The sequence below is a fragment of the Diabrotica undecimpunctata genome, chromosome 7 (genome assembly GCF_040954645.1).
Source record: "Diabrotica undecimpunctata isolate CICGRU chromosome 7, icDiaUnde3, whole genome shotgun sequence".
Lineage (NCBI taxonomy): Eukaryota > Metazoa > Arthropoda > Insecta > Coleoptera > Chrysomelidae > Diabrotica > Diabrotica undecimpunctata.
In genome coordinates this window covers 74482946-74508076 of record NC_092809.1, presented here as the reverse complement: position 1 = coordinate 74508076, position 25131 = coordinate 74482946, and the positions used below count along the sequence as shown (strand labels likewise).

The following is a 25131-nucleotide window of genomic DNA, read 5'->3' as shown; positions in this document are numbered from 1 at the left end:
ATGAAGACATTAGAAGAAAATGTAACGTACAGGATATAAGTGAATATACACAACGCAAAGACTACTGAAAACGGCAGAGATGAGAGTACTGAGAAAAATTAAAGGAAATACGCTGAGAGATCGAAAGAGAAGTGAAGACATTAGAAGAAAATGTAACGTACAGGGTATAAGTGAATAGACACAAAATAGAAAAAAAGAATGGAATAACCACATAAGCAGAATGGAGGAGACCCGTGTCGTTAAAATAGCAAGAGATAAGTCACCAATCGGCAGAAGAAGTACCTGACGATCGCGCAAAAAATGGAGTGACAACCTTCCATAGAGGTTTTAATCCGCGAATGGACAAGCAGAATTGCTTATAAGGAAGAAGAAGAAGAATGAACTTCAGTTTTATTTTGTGTTAAGCTTAGGTTATGAAAAAGTCGTCTACAACACCGAACTCGACAAAACGCGATCAACATATTATGGACATCGGTAGAGAGTTCTGTGGCTGACATCACTCAATAACTACAACCCGAAAATGGTTAGTTCAATTCATCTAAAACGTGTGGGCAAACAGTCAAAGTGATAATAAATTTTTAATATCTATATCATGTTTCAGGCAACAGATTTGAAAGGTGTCATAAAATAGCGAAATTTTAAAATAAATTTATTTTAAGGTTTTATATTTTAAACATACATCAACTTCTACCGTACCAATAATGGATATACATATATTCGCCTGTCTACATAAGCAATATGCTTATAATTTATTATAACACGTTTCAGTAAAAAGTATTACATTTTTATGAATTTCTGCAAAAAAAAATGTTTCCTAGATTCAGAATCGTCTTATTCTAAAAGTTGGGAAGACTACATTGTTTTCATGTCTACTCATACCATTGCTATGTATTAGCAGTTTTTAAACAACAATACTTGTTTAAATAATAGTCTTCGTATATTCGTGAGCCCGTTGGAGTCTTAAAAAAATCAACGTAAATTGATTTCTTGCAGAGGAAGATGATAAAAATGGCGACACCTAGAAAGAGAACAGAAAGACGTACAAAATAATTTTGTAATAAATTGTATAAGAGAAGTTATGATAATATATATTTTAAAAAGTTAAACTTAGGTGTTTATTTAAATAAAAAGTTAAACATTTACGATTTTACTTTTTGATATTTATTGATGAAGACGGCAGATTCGAAGGACCAAACATAATTGTATTTTTAAGATCTTAATCCTTTGTCTTATAATTTGTTATTATTATTTGTTAATCATTTCACGAAGAAAGCAATGTATTTTTAGTGTTCTGTGTAAAACGTTCAAAAACAAAGTGTTAAAAACTCAAAATTAACTTTTTTAACAAAATTGTTTGCAAAAAAGCTCATATTTGCGAAACGTTGATTTTATTTCCTTATAACGCAAAAATATATAATCACCATTAACCTCAATATACTTGAAATAGCTTTTCGATTGAATTAAAATTGCGAACGAGAATCATAAGATCCTCATTGATAATATCTAGCTCGATTTTTATTTAATTTTTGAGTTCTTCGACGTTTTCAATCGTATACACAAAAACTCTGCTCTTAAACATCTCCAGATTAAGCAATCCAAAGGAATAATATCTGGTGACTTTGGAGGTCACGATTCGTTTTCACCTCTACCGATCCATCCAGGAAAAGGCTGGTTTAGAAAAGCGCAAACTTCCAGATCAAAACGCACAGGCACAACAAATACAAAAGCATAACGTTCTGCTACAAAATGATGTTTGGTTATTTGAATCTGTCATATTTTATAGCTATCTGAATTCACGGACCTGCCGAAAAAAAGAAGAATTAATTTACTTCCTTTTGTGCATATTCACCTTGCCATTAACCTTAACTTGTACTTCGTCACACCACAAGGTGGTGGATGGAGAGAAAGGCACCGGGACTTAATGAAATTCCTGCAGAACTACTGAAGCTATTAGATGCAGAACAAATAAAAATAATAACTGAATTATTTAATGAAATATACAAGGCAGGAAAAATACCACTAGAGTGGCTCAAATCGGAGTTCGTACAATTGCCCAAAAAACCGGGAGCAAATGATTCTGAAGACTATAGGATCATAAAAATACGAGCCATCTGCTGAAGCTGTTTTTAAAAGTCATCCACAAAAGAATTTACCGGAAATGCGAGGAACAAATTGAGCCCAATTAGTTTGGATGTGTGAACGCCGTTGGTAGGAGGGAAGCTTTATTTAGCGTGCAGTTATTGCTTTAGAAATGTAAAGATGTCAGCTCTAATGTTTTTGTATGCCTAATTGACTACAAAAAGGCTTTCGACAGAGTCAGACATGAATAACTGATGGAATTGTTGAAGAGGGCAGGGATTGACGCAAGAGACCTAAACATAATAGCTAACTTGTATTGGAATCAATCAGCGGTACTCCGAATAGATGGAAAATTACAGATTAAGTCAAAATCTTAAGGGGAGTGAGACAGGGGAGCATAATTTTACCACTGATATTCAATCTGTACTCGGAGCACATTTTTGAAAAGTCGCTAAAAGATATTGATGAAGGCATCTTAATAAATGGAGTCAAGCTCAAAAACCTGCGGTATGCAGATGATACAATAGTGTTTTCAACTACCATAGAAGGACTGCAAAACTTAATAAACAAAATAACGGAAACAAGTGGAACATATGGACTGGATATAAACACCAGCAAAACCAAGCTAATGATCATCAGCAAGGAAAACATAACTGGAGCAAATCTGTATGTGAACCAAATGAGAAGTAACGTGTCTCACAGTACAATTACTTGGCAACTATAATCAATGAGTCGTGGGACAATACCCAAGAGATTTAATGTTGCATCGGAAAGGCAAAAAGTGCATTCTTGACTATGAGGTCTGTGTTCAGGAGCCATGACCTCACCCTAGAAACAAAAATAAGCCTTCTTAAATGTTACGTGTACTCAGTGCTTCTGTACGGAGTAGAATCGTGGACATTGAAGGCGGAATCTCTATCAAACTTTAGGCTTTTAAGCTATAGTTATACAGAAGTATCCTGAAAATGCCGTGAACAAAGTCACCAATGAAAAAGCACTACGGAAGATGAACACAACTACGGATTTGGTCAACATCGTGAAGGACCGTAAGCTGCAGTACTTAGGACATATAATGCGAAATTAAGGCAGATATGAGCTACTCCAATGCATTTTACAAGGTAAAATTGAAGGAAAAAGGGCCCCAGGGCTAAGAAGAATATCCTAGCTTGCTAACCTGAGAGCATGGTATAGAAAAACCTCAACACTGCGATTCCATATAGGAAAAAACAAAGTTATCATAGCCAGAATGATCGCCAACGTTCAGAACGGACAGTCACCCTAAGAAGAAGACACCACAAGATTTTTATTTTGAAAAAAGGGAGAGTTCTATTGGTTAGGTACCACTCGAAGAAATCGATGCGTGGCTGGAAGTCTTGCGGTTTCAGCTACAGCAGCAAATGCGGACAGTAACAGCACAAACTAATATCGTTTATAATCCTACGAAGCGAGCGAATGAAAATACATAGACTTAACGAATATAAGGCTTAAAAAAATTCCTGTATACATGAGCAATCAAAATTACCGAAGGCTAATACATCGAAATATCTTGACATGACTCTGGACACAAAGCTTAAATGGAAAGCGTACGTGAAAAAGGAAAGGAATGATCTTGGTCTTAAATAAAGAAAGTTAGAACACTTTAGAAGAGTTTCTATTCTGTCAACATATTATAACTAGGTAATTACAAATAAGTCCTTAAGCCACAGTTAATTGAGGCGGTACACATGTATACATCAAGAAATGCTATACTGAATAAAGTATACTGAATTACTGAATAAAATAAACTAAACATTCCTTGGTACAATAGAAATGAAGACATCCATAGAGACCTCAGCTTTAAAATGGCGGGTAAAGATTTCGGAAGATTGGCAATGAGCTTTGAAAAAAAAAACAGAAAACCAAAATTTAATAATATACAGCACATATGAACATATAGCAGCACATATTATAGAACAAGTAAAAGAATATGCATATTTGGGACAACTAATTGAATTAAATAAAGAAAATCAGACCGGAGAAATAAAGAGAAGGATACGGTTGGCTTGGGTATCCTTCGGAAAACTTTCCTATATACTAAAAAATAGAAAATACCCCCAATATTTAAAAACAACAGTCTTCAACCAATGTATACCTCCTGTTCTCACCTACGGTTCTCAAACTTGGACGTTTACAAAGGGAAACATGGAAAAAATAGCAAAGACCCAAAGAAAGGCAAATGCTGAACATCAGGCTATGAGACAAGAAAAGAAATAATTGGATCCGCAACAAAACAAAAGTGACCAATATATTAACGCAGATAGCAAAACTTAAGTGGAAGTTCGCTGGACATACCATAAGACAGAAAGACGACAGATGGAATAAGATGATTATACACTGGAGACCATATAGTTACAAACGAAAAAAAAAGGCCACAAATGCGATGGTCAGATGACTTGAAGAAACACGCAGGCCCGAAGTGGATACAAACTGCCTATAATAGAGAGACGTGGAAGAAGGAAGAGGAGGCCTATGTCCAAAATTGGACAGCAAGGGCTATATAGATAGATAGACAGCACATATGTAAGTAAAAAAAGATTATTATTGTTTAATTATTAAATAAGATTTTTGGTATTTTTATACTTTCACAAGTTTGCCATATTTTGGGGAGGATTTTGCACATACTCAAACCGGCTTTATTTAATAATAAATATGTGAAGTAAAGTACTCTATACATTTAATATAACATAACCAAAAATAGCTGAGGTGATAACTGTATCGAAATTTATGATCGTATATTAAAAAGAAACATTTAAAATTTACTTTAACGTAAAGAAAATAAAAACCTAAAATGTTTGTTTTATGTTACCTATCAAAATAATCATCACATGTAAAACTTTAAACTAAAAAATGTGTTTTCTCTGCTATGTGTCTTTGGAAAACAGCCAAATTTTTTTTAAACAATGCTAATATTGTTACGAGTACAAGAACTGTCATGCCGTCAATTGTAGTAATTCAAACAAAAGTATCAAACAAAAAGTATGACATTATAGATTTAATTTAAAAAATTCGTTGCAATAACTTCTCTCTTAAAATTTATCATAGCCAATTAATTGTAGGTTTATAAAGTATTTTAAACAACAATAACGCAAACTAAGAACTTCACAAAAAGACATGATACTATGACTAAAACTAAAACGATAACAATAAACCACACTTTCAAAATTACAAAACAGTGGGACATAAAACTGAAATATATGTACATGTGGTGAAATGTATTATCTACAAGCAAAAAGTGACTTCATTTTCTTTTTCTATATTTTCAAACATTCTTTAAAATACACCTAAATATACCTATATTTAACACATTAGGAGAAAGTACAAAACCCTGCTGTACTCCCTTTTTATGGGTATGTCACGTGTTAGGTACTGACCCCTGATAACAGAACTATTAAATCTCATAAGTGTTTCTACCAGTTCCTTGTATTTTACAAGATCAAATGTCTTTACATAATTTTTCTTCGTAGATTTGGTAGTTGATTACCTAGTTCCATTCTTTTTCCGTTCTGTTACCCATGTATTTATGTCTTCTACAATACATGTACAATACACCCTTCTTATGTTTTTTTCTTCTCGCTTTATTCGGTAGGCTTTTCCCTGATATTTTTCAAGTATCTGCTGTTGTTTCTAATAATAGTTTCCTTTTGGATGTGTCGGGTCTCGTCTCTGTCGCATATGGTATTATACTTCTAATTGCTGTTTTATCTACTATAGATACTATAGATCCTTGCTTTTGCGTCTTGACTTAGATGCTTATTCTTGTAAAAAGTATTATTAAGGAATCCTGCCGCTTTATTTGATCTCAAGATTTGTTGTCGAACAACTTCTTCAATATCTCCATAACTGGTTATATATATTCCCAGATATTTAAACTGTTTTTTTCCTGCTCTATTATTTTCCTTTCAATTTTGATTTTACATCAAAGTATTTTTTTTTCTGTTGACATTAACATATTGTATTTTTTGTTGTATTGTCGTGTATTGATAGTGAAAAAATTATTTTCAAATATTTTCAATAATTTTTGGATCGTATAGTTAGTCGTGAGTAGTGCAAAAGAATAGATGTGTTAATGATGGCTTCTCAATTACCAATATGTTTGTGATATTATATTAAATAATCCAGTTTTGTGAGATTTAATTAGAGAGGATTATAAAACACCAAAGTCTTGTGTAGCCGCAGCAAGAGAAATTGCTACTTGCAATAAACCTTAATGGTTTTAAATAAATCCATGTACAGTATTGTGCAAATTAATGAAATCATTGTGACATTTTTCAATAATCACAGTTGCCAACATTGTCCACACATTTAGAACTGACCAAGCATTGGAAACATAACCTTACTTTTTTTAGCCTTTTATTTGAGGGTATTTTAGGACATTTTCCACTAAGTTTGTGTTGTTTTGTACTATTTTGTGTTGTTTTGTGTAAGTATTGAGTTTGTTTCGTTTAATTCCATTATTTATATTACGCCTAGAAAGTGTGAAAAGATTATCACGTTAAGTGGACATATTTCGATGTCACAAAGAGAAATCGCAAAAACGTGTGGAAATGAGTCAGGGGATAGTAAGCAAGATTTTGAAGCGTAAACGAGAAACGGGATCAATGGATGTGAAAAGGTTAGGAAAATGTGGTTAGGTTAGGAAGATAGAGAGAAACAACACCAGCAGATGAAGGAATTTTACTTCAAAAGAGCAAACTGGACACAAGAAAAAGAAGCCAAGAGCTTCAACAAGATCTAGCAGCATCAGGTGTAGTGACTCATGACTTTACTGTTTGAAAAGATATTTAAAGAATGGTAGAAGGGCAAAATCTGTTGACAACTTCATCCCAATCTCAGCAAGAGTGATGCTCATACAACTAAAAGCAAGACCAATCGACATCAATATAATTCAAGTGTATGCACCTGCAACAGAAGGAACAGAAGGATTGGTTGAACAGTTGGACCATTTGGTCTAGGAAACCGGAACGATCGGGGAGATACGTTGGAGATTTTTGCGGAAGCAAATCAATTAGTAATAATGAACACCTGCTTTAAGCTATACCCAAGGAAACTGTACACCTGATAATCTCCACAGAAGTGTGTGGGAAGGATTGTGAGAAATCAGATTGATTACATGCTAGTAAATAAGAGGTATAGGAACAGCTGTACATCTGTCAAAACATACCCGGGGGCAGACATAAATTCTGATCATGTACCAATTGTAGGTATTTTCAAAGTCAGAATGAAGAAGGTTACAAGTCACTCGATGAAGAAGTATGATGTTAGGAAACTGAAAGATCTCAATGTTCGACTGAAAGTGAGTGAAAACCTCAATACAAAGGTGCTAAAATGCAAAAATGCAGGAACTATAGAGAAAAGTCTGACCATCATACAAGAAACAGTGAGAGAAATTAAAGAACAACACCTGAAGAAAAATACAGAAAAACGGAAATCGTGGATGACCGATGAAATACTTGAACTTATGGATCATAGAAAAGAAAACAAAGAAAATCTCCAAGAATATATGAGAATACATACCATCGTCAGAAGAAAAATAAGAGAAGCCAAAGAGAAACAAAAAACAAAACAATGCCAAGAAATAGAGGAGTATCAGAGTCGATATGATAACTTCAATGTTCATCGAAAGGTGAAGGAAATAGCTAGAAAGTTCCGAAAACGCAACAGCGGAAAAATACCAGATGATGAAGACAATCTTGCCATAACCAAAGAAGATAAAAAGAAAGTATGGGAAGAATACTTGGAGAAGCTTTACCATGACCTTAGAACGATACAAGAGCCCACCGCTGAAGAAAATTCAGGTCCCGAAATCCTACCAGAAGAAATAACGGCAGCCGTCAGACAAATGAAAGATGGAAAGGCACCGGGACTTGATGAAATTCCTACAGAAATGTTGAAGCTATTAGATACATAACAAATAAAAATAATAATTGAAAAATACCAGTAGAGTGGCTCAAATCGGAATTTGTACCATTGCCCAAAAAACCAGCAGCAAAAGTTTGTGAGGACTATAGGACCATAAGCCAAATGAGCCATCTGCTGCAGCTGTTTTTAAAAGTCATCCACAAAGGAATTTACCGAAAATGCGAGGATCAAATTGCACCCAATCAGTTTGGATTTGTGAACGCCGTTTGTACGAGGGAAGCTTTATTTAGCGTGCAGGTATTGTTTCAGAAATGTAGAGATGTCAGCTGTAATGTTTTTGCATGCCTGATTGACTACAAGAAGGCTTTCGATCGAGTCAGGCATGAACAAATGATGGAAGTGTTGAAGAGGACAGGAATTGACGGAAAAGACCTAAAAATAATAGCTAACCTGTATTGGAATCAATCAACGGTACTCCGAATAGATGGATAATATACAGTTCAGTGAGACAGGGGTGCATAATTCCACCACTGATATTCAATCTGTACTCGGAGCACATTTTTGAAGAGGCTCTAAAAGATATTGATAAAGGCATCTCAATAAATGGAGTCAAGCTCAATAACCTGCGGTATGCAGATGATACAATATTGTTTTCCAATGCCATAGAAGGGCTGCAAAACTTAATGGTCAGAATAACGGAAACAATTAGAAAATATGGACTGGATATAAACACCAGCAAAACCAAGCTAATGATCATCAGCAAGGAAAATATAACTGGAGCAAATCTGTATGTGAACCAAATGAGAATTGAACATGTCTCACAATACAACTACTTAAGAACAATAATCAATGAGTCGTGGGACAATACCCAAGAGATTAAATGTCGCATCGGAAAGGCAAAAAGTGCATTCTTGACTATGAGTTTTGTGTTCAAGAGCCATGACCACACCCTAGAAACAAAAATAAGGCTTCTTAAATGTTACGTGTACTCAGTGCTTCTGTACGGAGTAGAAACGTGGACATTGAAGGCGGAAACTCTATCAAAACTTTAGGCTTTGAATAAAAAAGAACTACGGAGGATGAACACAACTACGGATTTGGTCAACATCGTGAAGAGCCGTAAGCTGCAGTACTTGGGACATATAATGAGAAATCAAGACAGATACGAGCTACTTCAATGCATTTTGCAGGGTAAAATTGAAGGAAAAAGGGCCCCAGGACGAAGAAGAATATCCTGGCTTGGTAACCTGAGAGCATATTATAGAAAGACCTCAACACAGCTATTTCGTATAGCAACCAACAAAGTCATCATAGCCAGAATGATCGCCAACGTTCGGAACGGAGAGGCACCCTAAGAAGAAGAAGAAGGGCAATGCGTCCACAGAAAAAACGGCTTCTAACTTAACAAAGCCTATTGTGGGTCAAAAAATACTCTAATTGGACTGTAGACGACTGAAGAAAAGCAGACTGTTTACAGATGAAACTCATTTTATAGTTCAGAGACAGCGGTCGAAATTCGTCAGGAAGTCTGACAACGAAAACCTAACACCTTTTCATATTGATCAAACCGTAAAACATCCAGTCAAAAAAATATTTTGTGGATGTTTTTCATACATGGGGTTTTGATTTTTGGTACCAAGCGAACTTCAAAAACGTCAGCCTCAAGGAGGAGCGATCTTTCAAAAGGACTCTGCTCGCTGTCACATGTCACAGCAAATGCTAGATTTTTCAAAAATAACAAGATTAATATTTTAGATTGGCTCGGTAATTCGCCAGACCCCAACCATATTGAAAATTTATGGGCGACTTGCAAAGGTAGGCTGCGCAAAATCGAGTGAACTACAAAAATAAAAATCATAGAAGCGGTCATATAGGTTTGGTTTTGAGATGAAAGGGTACCTGGGAACTATCAGAAGCTCGGGAAATCTATGCCAAAACAGGTAAAAGCAGTAATTGCAGCCAAAAGGGAACATATTTCCTACTAAATGATGTAAGTTTACCTTTATAGTATTGTCAAAATATAATTTTTTTCTAAATAAACTGTTTTTTCATTATGAAACATAAACACCCTATGATTCCATTAATTCGCACAATACTGTAATAATGAATTTCAAAAATTTTCGTAGTTCCTACACGCAAGAACTAAAAAAAATTGCATAGCATGAAGTTCGGTTGATATTCTGGTAAAGTTTATACCCCTAAAGTTGGGCGATTCAAAATAATGGATGGTTTTCCCAGAGCTCACGTCAAAATAAGAGCCCCAATTAAATTTGGTTACTTTGGGTAATCTAAATATTTTTAAAAAGTCTCCAGTAGCTAAATATCGATAGGTTATTTGCAAATTCCGTTTGACCCATAATGCCTCGCTCATATTAGTAGATTTTTTTTTAATTTTGGGGTGAAAAAGTTCCAATAAATATTGAAAATGGTATTTCGATTTTCTAAGCAAATTTTTAAAAAAATCTTCACGATTCTTGGAGATGAAGAGAGACTTTTTTTATAGAATCCACCCCATTTTAAACCATCGTCTTTTTTTCCTTTTTCTTGACAAATATTGTGAAATTTATGCTACCACTCCACACATAATTTGCAATATATTCGCCACTGAAGCAAATAACATTTTTCTTATATCTGATAATTTCTGAGTTATCTGCAGTAAAATTTTCCAATTCGTCGGTATATTGTACACTGGATCAATAAACTACTCTGTTTTAATAAATAAGGTATGACAAAGTTATTTTAAGATATATACTCATATCATAATTTATTTAATTGAGATAAATAGTCCACGCCTTCAGTCTTCTTAAAATTATGCAACTGAGAATTCCATGTTACCTCATGCTTTATCATATATGTAAATAATGTATTATTAAAAATTACTCTTGCTTGTAAATATAAACATATAAGTATCATACGAGTATCGTTTTTACAGATATACTATTTGATTTAAATACCTTGTAGACAATTGATACAGTCAATAACTATTTCGAAATTTCTCCAGAAGGGTCCCGCACTGTTCAAGTCGACAAATCCAGACACTGTGTCCACAATGAATGTTATTCCCATAATAACTGCCAGTTTTATTATTAAAAATAACCTACAAGTAAAAAAAAATAGTATTCTGTGAATCACATGTATTCGATTATGAAAAATATTAGAAAATACACGACAATGACGAAGGTTGCAGTGTATATATTTACTAAATAGGGATTCATTTTTAAATTTCATTACTCCCTTTAACCTTTTCATTACTGTTTAGACATATATGTATAAATTGATGTTAACTAAACTCGTGCATCAACAACTCATAAATAATACAATTTTAGTAAAGAAAAAGTGCCTGATCTGTTTTTTTAACCGATTATATATAATTTAGTTGCTGATTGACACAGGTTAGTGATATATATATATATATATATATATATATATATATATATATATATATATATATATATATATATATATAAGAAAAAGTAGTCCAAAGTTTTTTGACTAGTTTGGAAAAAATATATGTAAATACTTTTTTCTTTTTGGGTGTGGTAGTCAATAAAAAATAGAGCTTTGCTAAGGCGTACTATTTATTCTGAATCCAAGCTTTCGGTGGTTTTTTGCCACCTTTGTCAAGGTCTACAAAGAAAATTACTATGTTGTAACAAACTGAATGTCCAGAGCGACAAAGGCAATGTCACTGTAGCAATGTACACTAGGGACTATATACAAAAATGTGAAGACTTACTCACTGACACTAAATATTATAAAAAGTTGAACAGTAATCCCGTGTGTACTTTGCAACAAAAGGCTAATAAACTAGTTTCTGATTTGGTAAAGGAGAATCAAATAGATCAATCAGTTGGTAAAAGTTTGAAAATTTACAATGCAATTGCTCCTAGATTTTATGCTCTCCCAAAAATTCATAAACCTACTCTGTCTATGAGACCAATAGTGTCCTCAATAGGTACACCTAATGGCCCCATAGCAAGTTTTTTAACTAATATTCTCACAGAAACGTATAGCATTCAGGACTCTTTCAGTTTCAGTTCTTTTATTAATAACTTTAAATTACCTACGAACTATAAGCTCGTTAGTTTTGATGTAGTGTCTCTGTTCACTAATTTACCATTACACACAATATTGGATAGCGTTGAGAAACACTGGGATGACATATCAATACACACAACCCTTAACTTAGCTAATATCAAAAAACTCATTTCTTTTGTTTTTGACTCTAATGTTTTTATTTTTAATGACTGTTACTACAAACAAGTCTTTGGTACTCCAATGGGTTCCAGTATTTCACCAATACTGTGCAATTATGTCTTAGATGATTTGATTGAAGATAGTTTGCAACAAATCAATTTTGAAATACCGTTCATAAAGAGATATGTGGATGACTTAATCTTGGCACTACCTGCAGACTCCATACATTCTACGTTAAATGTGTTCAACCAACAAAACCCACACTTGCAATTCACATGCGAGGAGGAGCGGGAGGGATCTTTGCCTTTCCTTGACATGAGTTTGCATAGATGTGAGGATAATGTTGTGAAAACACAATGGTATAGAAAACCCATATGTAGCAATAGATTCATAAGCTACCACTCCTACCATCCCCCGAGGATGAAAACTAATTTAGTCCTAGCGATGAAAGAACGTGTCAAAAGGTTGTCTCATCCGGATTATCTCCAACATGATCTCAACCTCTTACGCAATATTTTTGTTGAAAATTCATATCCTCTAAGACTGATAAATAAATTAATTTTTAATGTCCCCTTTGTTAATAGAAACAACATACTTACTATGTCACAATCAGTGCCCTCAGCACAAAATATTTCTGCTCCAACAAGTGTGTATTTTTATGCCCTTCCATATATTCCGAAACTAACCGTTGAACTCACTAAGATTTTTAAAGACTTTAAGAATATCAAAATAGCTAACAAGAACATCAAAACCATACGTCAGCTGTATAGCAAAATAAAACAACCCCTAACCACTCTAGAGACTACAGATGTTGTTTATTGCATTCATTGTACTGAATGTCCATCCACGTACATTGGTGAAACTGGAAGGAATCTGTCTAGCCGTATTATTTCTCATAAGAGTGATTGTAGATTAAACAAACCTACTTGTGCTTTGGCAGAGCATACTATCGATCTAGACCATAAGATAGATTTCAACAATGTAAAAATATTAGCCAGAGAGAAAAATAAATTCAAGAGAACTTTCTTAGAGATGGTACATATCAGCAAGAGTGATAATAACAATCTTAATAAGAGATCTGAGATCCAGAATCTTAGCAAAATTTACAATTTTATATTGACTTTTGACTGAGCTATTTTGCATCTCAGAGTTTTCTTTGTTTCTTTCCTTTTTTTGAAATTTCATTATTAATTGAATATTTGCGATCAAACTGCAATTACTAATTCATTTTTGTTTTGTTTTGAGTTGTTTTTTCTAAACCTATTTACTAAATACTATTTTCTTTCGATTGCTTATGTTATAATTTACATTTTTAATTTCCCGCTTAATTTCAAGTTGGTAATACAGTTGGCAGTACTAAAAATTCACTAACAGTATTCTGTTAGACGTTATTTTCAAAGTTGTTTTTTGTATTTTCTCCAAACTATTTAAACAATAATTATCCACTCACTTTCTCTTTCTGCTCGTGAAATGTGACTGAAATCAAGCCTACAACGACGACTGTTTTAACATGTCGTCCTTCATTTTGTTTTTAACTTTTAACGTTTTTAGTAATTTTTAAAGTGTTTTTTAACAGTAACATTTTTAAGTTTAGTTGCAACCTCAGTTTTATCATGTTATTTAACGTTGTTGTTTATGCCACGAATCTTACATTCGGGTAAGTTTTTTATAGTTTTTTACAGCCTTTTTGGCACCATTCAGTTTGTTACAACATAGTAATTTTCTTTGTAGACCTTGACAAAGGTGGCAAAAAACCACCGAAAGCTTGGATTCAGAATAAATAGTACGCCTTAGCAAAGCTCTATTTTTTATTGACTACCACACCCAAAAAAAAAAAGTATTTACATATATATATATATATACATATATATATATATATATATATATATATATATATATATATATATATATATATATATATTGTTTATTTTTTATATTTTTTTCATCGATTTTACCATAATAAACGAGACTCTAGTGTCAAAGTAGTAGTTTATACCGAGTCGTATTGATCCCATTCGTATTGTTTGGTTGCAGACTTATTATGGCACGTAGACGTTTTCTAACACAAAAGGGAGCTTCAAGAAGAAATTGAAAACCTCTCAAATATTTCTAAAAATGAATCCGAGGAAGAACCTTATGCTGCCTCAGAGTCTGATTATGTACCTGGTGACGATTCTGCCTCAGATTCTCATGAAAAACCTGACTCCTCTGGCCCTACAAAAAATTCCTCCTGAGAGAAATGGGATAAAAATACTAAGTATTCATAAAGGTTCTCGTCCTATTGATATTTTTTAAAATTATTTACGCGTAGTTTATTTATGCATATTGCTTCCTGTACAAAAAAAAGATTAGCAGCACTTCCAAAAAACCTAATAAATACGAAAAAAACTGATATGTACGAAATGATAACAGTGACGGTACACGAATCACTTTCGAATTCCCACATAAAAAAATATTTCAAGAGATCGCTGTTTATTTCTGCTATCAGAGTCCTACTACAATAATCCTGAAAGAAATGGCAATACATCAATAACATACTACATCGATGAATTGGTTTTTTTTTAAACAATTTTTTGTAAAGGCGAGGACTGAGAGTTCCCATGAGTCCATCGACGAACCAATGACTAAGTTCAAAGGAAAATCAGCCTCGAACCTATGAAGCCAGTAAAAACACCATACGGTCCCCAGAGATGTGTCTATGCTATGATAGATTTTTCACTTTGTTCAACCTACTAAATACCCTGAATTTTTCATGTTTAGGAACCTCTATGGCCAATCTGGTAAACGTAGCCAAATTAGAAAATAACAAAATGTTAAGGGGTGATATGGAATTTTTAGTTTCATCGAAAGGAATTTTTAGCGACTAAATGCAAAAATACGAAAGAAGTGATGCCGATGTCCAATTGTCACAGTACAACTGTTGGAATTATCAACAGAAAGCTGAAAACTAAAGAAAAAGCTGAGTACACTTATCCAGAAACAATTATTTTTTACAATAGTTTTATGGAAGGAGTAGGTCTCGCCGATCAAAACGTTAGCACATATGAGATGGACCGAAAATCTACGAAATGGTGGGGAAAAGTTTTTTATAAATTAGTTATGTACGCTATTGTAAATTCTTGGATTATTTACAAGGATTTGCATAAAAGGAGTGTACAACAAAATAATACGAAATTTTCACTTTTGAATTTTCTGGTGCCACTAGCAGAACAGCTAATTAAATTAGGAAGATCGAAATCAAATGTAAAAAGACGAATAAGTGGCCGTTCTGGAAGAATATAACGACAGAAACAGATGATCAATATTGGAGACCATTAATCACAACCAGTACCTACTAGGAAAGGTGTCTCAAATGTTCACAAAATAAATCAGAAATTCGAATTACGACTACTGTGTAATGTGCCTCTACGTTAAATTGTTTTTTAGCACACCATACGTAAGAAGTAAGGTCTTTTTTGTGTAATGTACTTTTTTTTTATTTTGAATATAAGTTTGTTTCTTTACTGATGGGATTTATTTATCCCTCCATTCAACACTAATGGGACAAATATGTCACATGTCCTTTCTAAGGATACAAGGACACGCAACATAGTAAAAAAAATATCGTTTTGTTAGGTCTCTAGATATCAACGAATATCATTAAAGTCATTTTAAACAGTTTTATTGAGCTACAATGAAATCAGTAAGGAAATGCCAAATAAATAATGAGACGGTATTTAATATGTATTTTTGCCTTGGTATCAACTATGATGCGTGGCTCACGATGGACGAGCAAAATTACACATTGGAGGCCAAGAGCAGACAAACGTAGTAGAGGAAGACCATCTACACGTTGGGCTGCCGACATCGCGTATCACGAAAAATTGGCAATGAAGAGCACAAAATCGCAAAAAATGGAGGAGTTTAAGGGAGGCCTATGTCCAGCAGCGAACGTGATAAATGAAGGCTGGATGATGATGATGATGATAAACTAGTAAAAAGATAAAATTGAGAAAAATTAAAAGTAAGCGACCAACCATAGTATTTGGCTGGTCTATATTAAATTATATTGTTGCTATATTCTAGTATGTTCATCTTTAATTCTCAATTTTCTTAATCTTTTGTAATATCTCTTTATCTCTTTTTTTAGTGCCATTTATTTCCACTAAATTGGAGGTCAACTTTCATCTTTTATATCGTTGATTTAACAATATGAGAATGTTATTGTGTTGCCGTTTATTTTACCTCGAATGGTGAAATATCGTAAATATTTCAGTAAATGGTCTAAATCAGATACTTTTTTGGTTTTACAGTATAGAAAAACATTCTCCGCACATGAAACTTTCAGATGAGCCACTCAAAGCCTTTAATGCTATTCAATGTTGGTACCATTAGTGATAGTATTTAATAATACTGGACAGATATACCAATAATTATCATTTTAGTTTTCTTTATGTTCACATATATTTCATAATATTGTCGGTAGCAGTTTTAGCCTCTGCTAAAGAAGAGCCTTGACATTGATAGGGATTCTTCGGAATTTCACATAAGACAGATTGGGAGAAGTACTTAACGCCGGTACGACGCATCCCAGTGACCGATATTTAATTCAATATTTATGTATTTACGCAAGTCCAGAAAAGAAACTAGCGAAAGTAACAAAGATAGCCAATACTTCAAAACACTAAGGAAGAATATAGGAACTGGTAAAAATAAGAAATAAAAATTGGCTATGAATACGAAAAAAATGTAGAAACAAAAAACAAAAAGCAAAAACAAAAAAGTCGAAATAAACCAAACAATACGAACAGGCTCATGGAAGTTCCATTTAATCTTTAATATTTCTAAATGAAACTTATAAAACTTGACAATAGAATGGAATGACAAAAATGACAATGGAAGGATTGACAGTAGCAGTAATAGCAGATAATGGAATCTTCAAAAATATAGAAATAGCAACTGGAGTAAAACAAGTCGACCTACTATCAACATTTTATGTAGTGATAGAAGGAACAATAAGAGCTATCCAAACAAAAGGTACAATTATTATATCACCAACGTCGCAACTTGTTACGTACGTTGATGAAATAGCACTGATTAGCAGAAATCTAAATGATTTAAAGGAAGAAATTGCGATGTTATGCAAGAGAGATTTGGCAATAAAGCTAAATAAAACAAAGGATCTAATATGCTCCAGAAAAAATATAGTTAATACAACAGAGATAAAAATTGAGAATACGAGTTCGATAAGGTAGAACACTTTAAGTACCTAGGGGTCTCAGTTAAAGGAATTAATGGCAGAAGCATGGTAATCGATGAACGAATTCTGACAGGAAATAGAACGTACTAGAAATACAACTTTCTAAAACCCCAAAAAACTTACTCAGAATACTAAACTGAAAATTTACAGAGCAGCAATTAGACCAGTAATAATAACATTGCGGAAGTAATGTGTCTGACACAGAAAAATGAAGAAAGATTAAGGAACCTAGAGAGAAAAATAATTCGAAGAATAGCAGGCCTATTAAACTTAGGTAATGTTGCATTTAGAAAATTAATGAACCACGAAATAAGAAAACTTTTGAAAAGAAAAGACATCGTCAGATTTATCAAGGCACAAAGCTTCAGATAAATGGTAGATCTAGAAAGAAGATATCCAGAAGTAATTACCAAAAAAATCATTAAAACTGGAGACCAGTAACAGGTAGACCACGAGGAAACCCCAAAATGAGACGGTAGAACCGTATAATAGAGGACCTTAGAAAGATAGGAGTTAGAGAATAGAAATCTATATGCAAAAAGAGGATATAATGGAAAAATATTGTCTAGAAAGCTAAGTCACACAATCAAGTGTAAACCAAAAGGTAAATACGGACTGACTCCCAGGGACAAATGAATCAGAAGATTCCAAAGAAGGCGGCAGTCGCTCCTTCAGGAGTGAGGATGCCATGATGATTTATGTATTTATAGAAGTTACCAGTTACCAGCTGATGTCCGTTCGAAGAGGTTTACTCTCCGGACTCTGGAACTTACATGAGGCATGGTTATGTGTTGCCTGAAGTTAAATCTAATAAAGTATTAAACATCACTCACTTTTAAACAACAACATGTACATTTTTTGCTAACTTCAATGTTTTGTAAAGGGTTGTACCAGTAGTACTTTGGTGGCTCAGGCATGTTAACCTGCTTTTTAACCTGATGGTGGAATTATTATTAAACCTCTTTTTATAGAAGTGGCATTTTTTATTCTTAAGTATCTTGTTAAGACACAGGAGAACCAGTTTCTCTATTATAGCAAAACTACTCGCAGATTTGGCATCAGCAGTTCCTTTGGTTGGTCGGCAAATGTTTTTTGGTTTGCTGAAAGATATACTGATGAAGATATGGCTACACTAACATAAGGATTGGGTTTATGGTGTTGAATTTATATGTATATTTGTTTTTGTTTTATTTAATAATTATTCATTGTCATTTATTAATAATAACTGATAATAAACTTTCATTTCTATTAGAGACTAAAAGTATGAATCTACAACCAATTTTTCTCTTTTATAAGGGGTCTGATATTCTCCAATGTTGCACGTCAACTGTTTTCCCAAAAGTTGTTACTGGTATATAAAGTGGTATGTGATATTTAATAAGTATTTTCTCAATAAACAAAATAATGTCTTATATTTAAATTTTTTAATTAGAATTTTGTTGATCATTTTATTACTTTTTTGCAGATATTTGGTAAAAAGAGAAAAATAGAAGTAAATCATAATTAACTAAAATTCCATAAAGAAAATGACGTCAGATTAAAAAATTTTACTTACTTTTCTTTATCTCGGTTAAATTTAACTTTCTTTTCATTCTTCGTATCATTTATCCGTTCTATTTCATTTTTTATCCGTAAACAGTATAAAATGGTCTTCAGAAAAAGATAGGCGTTGAGTATTTGAATTAGCAGATGTGGAAGACGGAAAAACACAAACGGAGCGTAATTTCCAGGTCCTTAAAATATTAAAAACAAACTTTTATAACTATAAACTTTACTTAAGTTAGTAACGAAGAAAAATATTAAGAAGGCCACCCAATAGGACCAAGAAATGTGAATAATAAATGTAAATAAAAGGTGTCCAACAAAATAATATGGTTTACAGCATATATTAAAAAACCCAAGACAATAAGGCTTTCCTAAAATATAAATCAATTAAAACGGTACAATATTACTAGAACTACAAATCGTATGAATTATTTCATTCCTTTTAATTTATGTTGAATATCTATTTCTGCTAATGCTTGCAAATTTTTACACATTGTGCTTATTTTACATTGTTAAATATATATATATATATAAGCGGGGATCCTACAGCTTCTGCCGCTTCCCGCATTTCGATCGCCATCTTTTTCTATCTCTCCAGGTGTCTTCATCAATGGCTCTATCTTTCATGGTTTCCATAACACCTTGTATCCAAGACTTGGCTGGTCTTCCTCGTTTCCTTCTATTACTTGGATTGTATTCCATAGCTCTTTTTGGCCATCTGTTGTCGTCCATCCTCTGTACGTGTCCATACCATATTAACTGTCTAGTTTCTATTCTTTCAGAAGTTGTATGTACTCTATCTGTTTTTCTTCTAATTTCAGAATTAGGTATACGTTCTACTCTTGATATACGGCAAGCTCTTCTTAGGTAGTCCATTTCAACCGTGTCAACTTTTTTCTTTCCTTTTACTGTCATTTGCCAACATTCTGCTCCATATGTAAGAATGGGCTCTACAATTACTTTGTTAAACAACTTACATTGTTAAATACTTGTATAAAATAAAAAAAAAACACCTGCTTCTTCCTTTTGTGCTATTTTATATATACTTATAATCTATACTGTTTCTATACACCTTATGAAAAAATACGTCTACTTACTATATACTATAAAGCAAGCGCTGGTTCCGACGTATGGCCGTATAGAATCTGGCAGAGACTCAATAATACTAAGGATATAAATTAGAAGAGTTAAAAGCAGTGGCATGCCCCATCCATAAGTCATATAAATTATCAGTTTCTTTAATTCTGTTCTTCTTTGGTAAACACCAATAGAATGTTTTGTAGATCTAGAAATGAAAAATAAATATAAAATATTTAATAATAATTAAAAAAGAAGTATCCATATCACAACAAATATTTTCTCCTTAATTTACTATTTGTATATAAATATAAAATATATATAATATAAAAATCAATACTTCAAAACTAAGAATAGCACAAAGAATGATTAAGCATTCAATGCTAAGAGTAATAATAAAAGACAAGACCACGAACGAAGGCCTACGAAATAGAACCATAATTACAGATGTTGTGAAGAGAACAGCAGATTGAAATAGAAATGGGCTGGCCACATTTCTTCTTAGGGTGCGTGTCCATTCCGAACGTTGGCGATCATTCTGGCTATGATGACTTTGTTGATTGCTATACGAAATAGCTGTGTTGAGGTCTTTCTATACTATGCTCTCAGGTTACCAATCCAGGATATTCTTCTTCGTCCTGGGGCCCTTTTTTCTTCAATTTTACCTTGAAAAATGCATTAAAGTAGCTCGTATCTGCCTTGATTTCTCATTATATGTCCCAAGTACTGAAGCTTACGACTCTTCACGATGTTGACCAAATCCGCAGTTGTGTTAATCCTCCGCAGTACTTCTTGGTGACTTTGTCTGTCCATGGTATCTTCAGGATCCTTCTGTATGACCATAGCTCAAAAGCCTGAAGTTTTAATTGAGTTTCCACCTTCAATGTCCACGTTTCTACTCCGTACAGAAGCACTGAGTACACATAACATTTAAGGATCCTTATTTTTGTTTCTAGGCTAAGGTCATGGCTCTTGAACACAGAACTTATAGTCAAGAATGCATTTTTTGCCTTTTCGATGCCACATTTAATCTCTTGGGTATTTTCCCACGACTCATTGATTATAGTTCCCAAGTAGTTGTATTATGAGACACGTTCAATTCTCATTTGGTTCACATACGGATTTTGTCCAGTTATGTTTTCCTTGCTGATGATCATTAGCTTGGTTTTGCTTGTGTTTATATCCAATCCATATTTTCTACTTGTTTCCGTTATTTTGTTCATTAAGTTTTGCAGCCCTATTATGGTATTGGAAAACACCATTGTATCATCTGCATACCGCAGGTTTATGAGCTTGACTCCATTTATTCAGATGCCTTCATCAAGATCTTTTAAAGCCTTTTCAAAATTGTGCTCCGAGTACAGATTGAATATCAATGTTGGAATTATGCACCCCTGTCTCACACCCCTTAAGATTTTGACTTGATCTTTATATTCTCCATCTATTCAGAGTACCGCTGATTGATTCCAATACAAGTTAGCTATTATTTTTAAGTCCTTTCCGTCAATCCCTGTCCTCTTCAGCATTTCCATCATTTGTTCATGCCTGACTCAATCGAAAGCCTTCTTGTAGTCAATCAGCTATATGAAAACACATTACAGCTGCCATCTCTACATTTCTGAAACAATACCTGCACGCTAACCAACGGCGTTCACAAATCCAAACTGATTGAGCACAATTTGTTCCTCGCATTCCCGGTAAATTCTTTTGTGGATGACTTTTAAAAACAGCTTCAGCAGATGGCTTATTAGGCTTATGGTCCTATAATCTTCACAAACTTTTGTTCCTGGTTTTTTGGGCAATTGTACGAACTCCGATTTAAGCCAGTCTACTGGTATTTTCCTGCCTTGTATGGTTCATTAAATATTTCAGTTATTATTTTTATTTGTTCTGCATCTAATAGCTTCAACAGTTCTGCAGGAATTTCTGTCTGACGGCTGCCATTATTTCTTCTGGTAGGAGTTCGGGACCTGAATTTTCTTCAATGGTGGGCTCTTATATTGTTCTAAGGTCATGGAAAAGCTTCTCCAAGTATTCTTTCCATACTTTCTTTTTATCTTCTTTGGTTATGGCAAGATTGCCTTCATCATCTGTTATTTTTCCGCTGTTGCGTTTTCGGAACTTTCCAGCTATTTCCTTCATCTGGCCACTTCACCTGACCACTATGTGGCCACCTTGCTGGCTACATAGCAAGCAATAAGGATGGAAGATGGACATGCAAGTTAAGCGAATACCAAGAACAAATAATCGAAACAGCGGAAGACTACCTACACGATGGCAAGATGATCTGCGAATAATGACGAAAAATTGGATCCATAAACAGGGATAGCCCATATCCTGCAGTGGATTATAACGGGCTGATAATGACACTACATCATCAGTATGTATTAAGCATCAGGGAATGTTACCCTGTAGTTTTCTTGTTATCTACTCCAACACAAATAAAAATAAATAAGGATTAAGCACTGACCACTGATGTAATTATGCTTTCACATAAAAAATTTTCAGTCTCTCTCATACCGGTGCTGACACTAGTTACTCTCTCATAAATGTCTCTTAAAATTCCACATACCCTCCGGGAACCCCTTTCTTCATACTGCAAGACATGACAGCTGTTTAATATTTAGCGTAATAAGTTGCTATTTTTACTCCAAGATTTCTTTAGCAGAACAATATGTGTCTGAATCTATGAATTTCTTTTTGGGCGAAAATTACTGCACTAGCTATTACAGTTTCCACAATCTCTATATTATTTTTTTATAAAATATTCTTTTTTCAAAAAAAATTAAATAAATATAACTTTATTATAAATTATGGCACACTGACGAAATTTTCATTGCGCAAATATTTAAATTGGCTATACACCACATTACGTAATGTATTTTTTCTGTGAGAAAATTCTGTTTTATGTATTGTTTATATTTTCAAAAATAAACATTTCACATATTTATGGTTTGGATCTGGATTAAAAAAGATTTATGTGTTAAAAATATTTCGAGAATAAGGTTGATAATTATCACGAGTCTATTTTTTATATATTATTTAAAAAAACACTAGAAAAAAAAAATTTTTGCATTCCACGATTTGAGTCTTAAATTCATCAACAATTATTGTTAGTACCAATAAAAAATAACTTTTCTATCAATTCAAATACGACTGAGTGATCCTGAAACCGATGGTTATATTTTTAAGTTGATTTAAGGTTGTAAGTCAAGATTTTAAGTTATTGGTATTATAATTTTAAGTCAAAGTTATGCTTTTAATTTACACCGATCTATCTGACCCATCTAAAGACACATCTCAAAAGAGTTCTCCTCTATCAATTTCAGAAAGCTCTTACACATATGTCCCTTGCCTCTTTGTCTTCTTTTGCTTATTTTGATCGACAAAAAAAGTTTTATAACAAACATTATTTTGATATTACAAAATTAATCAGTTATAGAGAAAGGGCAGGCATGATGACTCATATTGTCTGAGTAAAGAGATATTTCGGTATGGCGGTAAATGAAACCGTCGATTCGGCTGTCAAAGAAGTTTGCCGTATTGTAAAACATGAATATTGTAGAAGGTATTGTTATCTTAAATTTAAGTGGAAATGCGACTATAAAACAGTTCTGTGGAACTGCAATTGAATCACGTTCTTAGATTGTTTAGCCAGGCAACACGAGTTATAGTCATGTCTATGGTTATAGTCCAATGACCGGTAGGATCTAGCATATTAGATCATGGAAATTCAATAACATGTTCCCGCCTGTCAATACTAAACATTCTGGAATCTTGCAACATGAATTGCAACTAACTGGAACACCTTTTTTTAGTCTGATTATTATATTTTAATTTGTATTAAAATCTTTGTCAGTGTTAATAAAAGTTTTTTGAGTGTTTGTTTTTTTCAAAAAACTTTCCAATTTTGATAGTGTCTAATATAATTTTTTATTTTTTCCAATTACTCCAGTTGTCCAAACCTCTAAAAATCATGCTAACAAGCTGAATTTTGCTGAGAATATTAATTTTGAGACTCCAAAAAAGATACAATAATGTTTATCACTTTTATCCCCGGGCTTCCCCCTAAAACCCCCTCACAGGGAGGTAAAAACGCAAAAAAATCACAGAATCACAAAATCACAAAATCACAGTGTACACACTGTAGAAAAAAATATTTCAAATAAAAAATGCAGCTGAGATAATTTATATTATCAAATATGGCTATAAGCATTTTTTGTGTAGAATGAACCATTCTCTTAGAAACAACGCTTGAAGTGACCGTCGTTTTTGCATGTCAGTTACGCGCGCGAAATCTGTGGTCAATAAAATGTGTATCAGCTCGACGGTAAAAATTCGATATCTTTTGATTCAAAAATCAAAAAACATTTTAAACGTAAAGATTTTGTACGCAGAGTTTGTATTATGCTGCAAATAAACTCAGATTTTATACAGGTGTTAAATAAATAAACGTGGCGTGATTTTTGCCATTTTTTATGATTCTCACGAGATCAATACAATCTATTCCTTTCATTGACTGCCCACTATGAAGCTTTGATTACTAGGTCCCAACCTTTAAAAGCTATAGCATGAAATTTTAGTTTTGCGTTTTAACAACGTAAGTAATGCTTAAAAAACGTTGGATTTAACTTTCACACAACAAACGATCTAAAACAGTTCAAACTTTTTTTTTAATTATACTAGTACGTTTTCCAAAATAACATAACTAGTGCAATAATCTACAGACAAAACAGTCTTCTTAAATGTATTTTCCGTAACGTGTGATCGTTTGTATTGTAAAATATTAAATTCTGCGTTTTTATTCATATTTAAAGATTGCTCTCTTAAAATGAAAAGTTTACTACAATTGGTCAATGAAAGTGATCAATTTTATTGATCTCACGAGAATCCTAACAAATTGCAAAAATCGCGCCACGTTAATTTATTTAACATCTTTATAAAAACTGAGTTTATTTTCAGCAAAATACAAAAACTTTATACGAAAGCTGCACTTCTTTCCTTTAAAACGCATCTTGATTTTTGTCGATAGGACATTTGAATCAAAAGATATCGAATTTTTACCGTTCAGCTGATACAAATTTTATTGAACATTG

The 25131-nt window shown here is 33.2% G+C and overlaps 1 protein-coding gene across 2 annotated transcripts in view; it reads right to left on the bottom strand.

Moving 5' to 3' along the window:
- The window catches only part of LOC140445496 (probable G-protein coupled receptor Mth-like 6), a 131784-nt gene that overhangs the window by 9698 nt on the left and 96955 nt on the right, over positions 1 to 25131 (bottom strand). The window contains exons 4-7 of one of the 2 annotated variants that reach the window (XM_072537547.1): positions 20056 to 20243; positions 18969 to 19146; positions 10932 to 11074; positions 880 to 1018 (exon numbers count right to left, since the gene is read on the bottom strand). In XM_072537547.1, coding sequence (XP_072393648.1) covers positions 885 to 1018; positions 10932 to 11074; positions 18969 to 19146; positions 20056 to 20243 — 643 coding nt within the window. In that variant the 3' untranslated portion in view covers positions 880 to 884. The remainder of the gene's footprint in view (positions 1 to 879; positions 1019 to 10931; positions 11075 to 18968; positions 19147 to 20055; positions 20244 to 25131) is intronic. The other variant, XM_072537546.1, reaches the window with a different exon arrangement.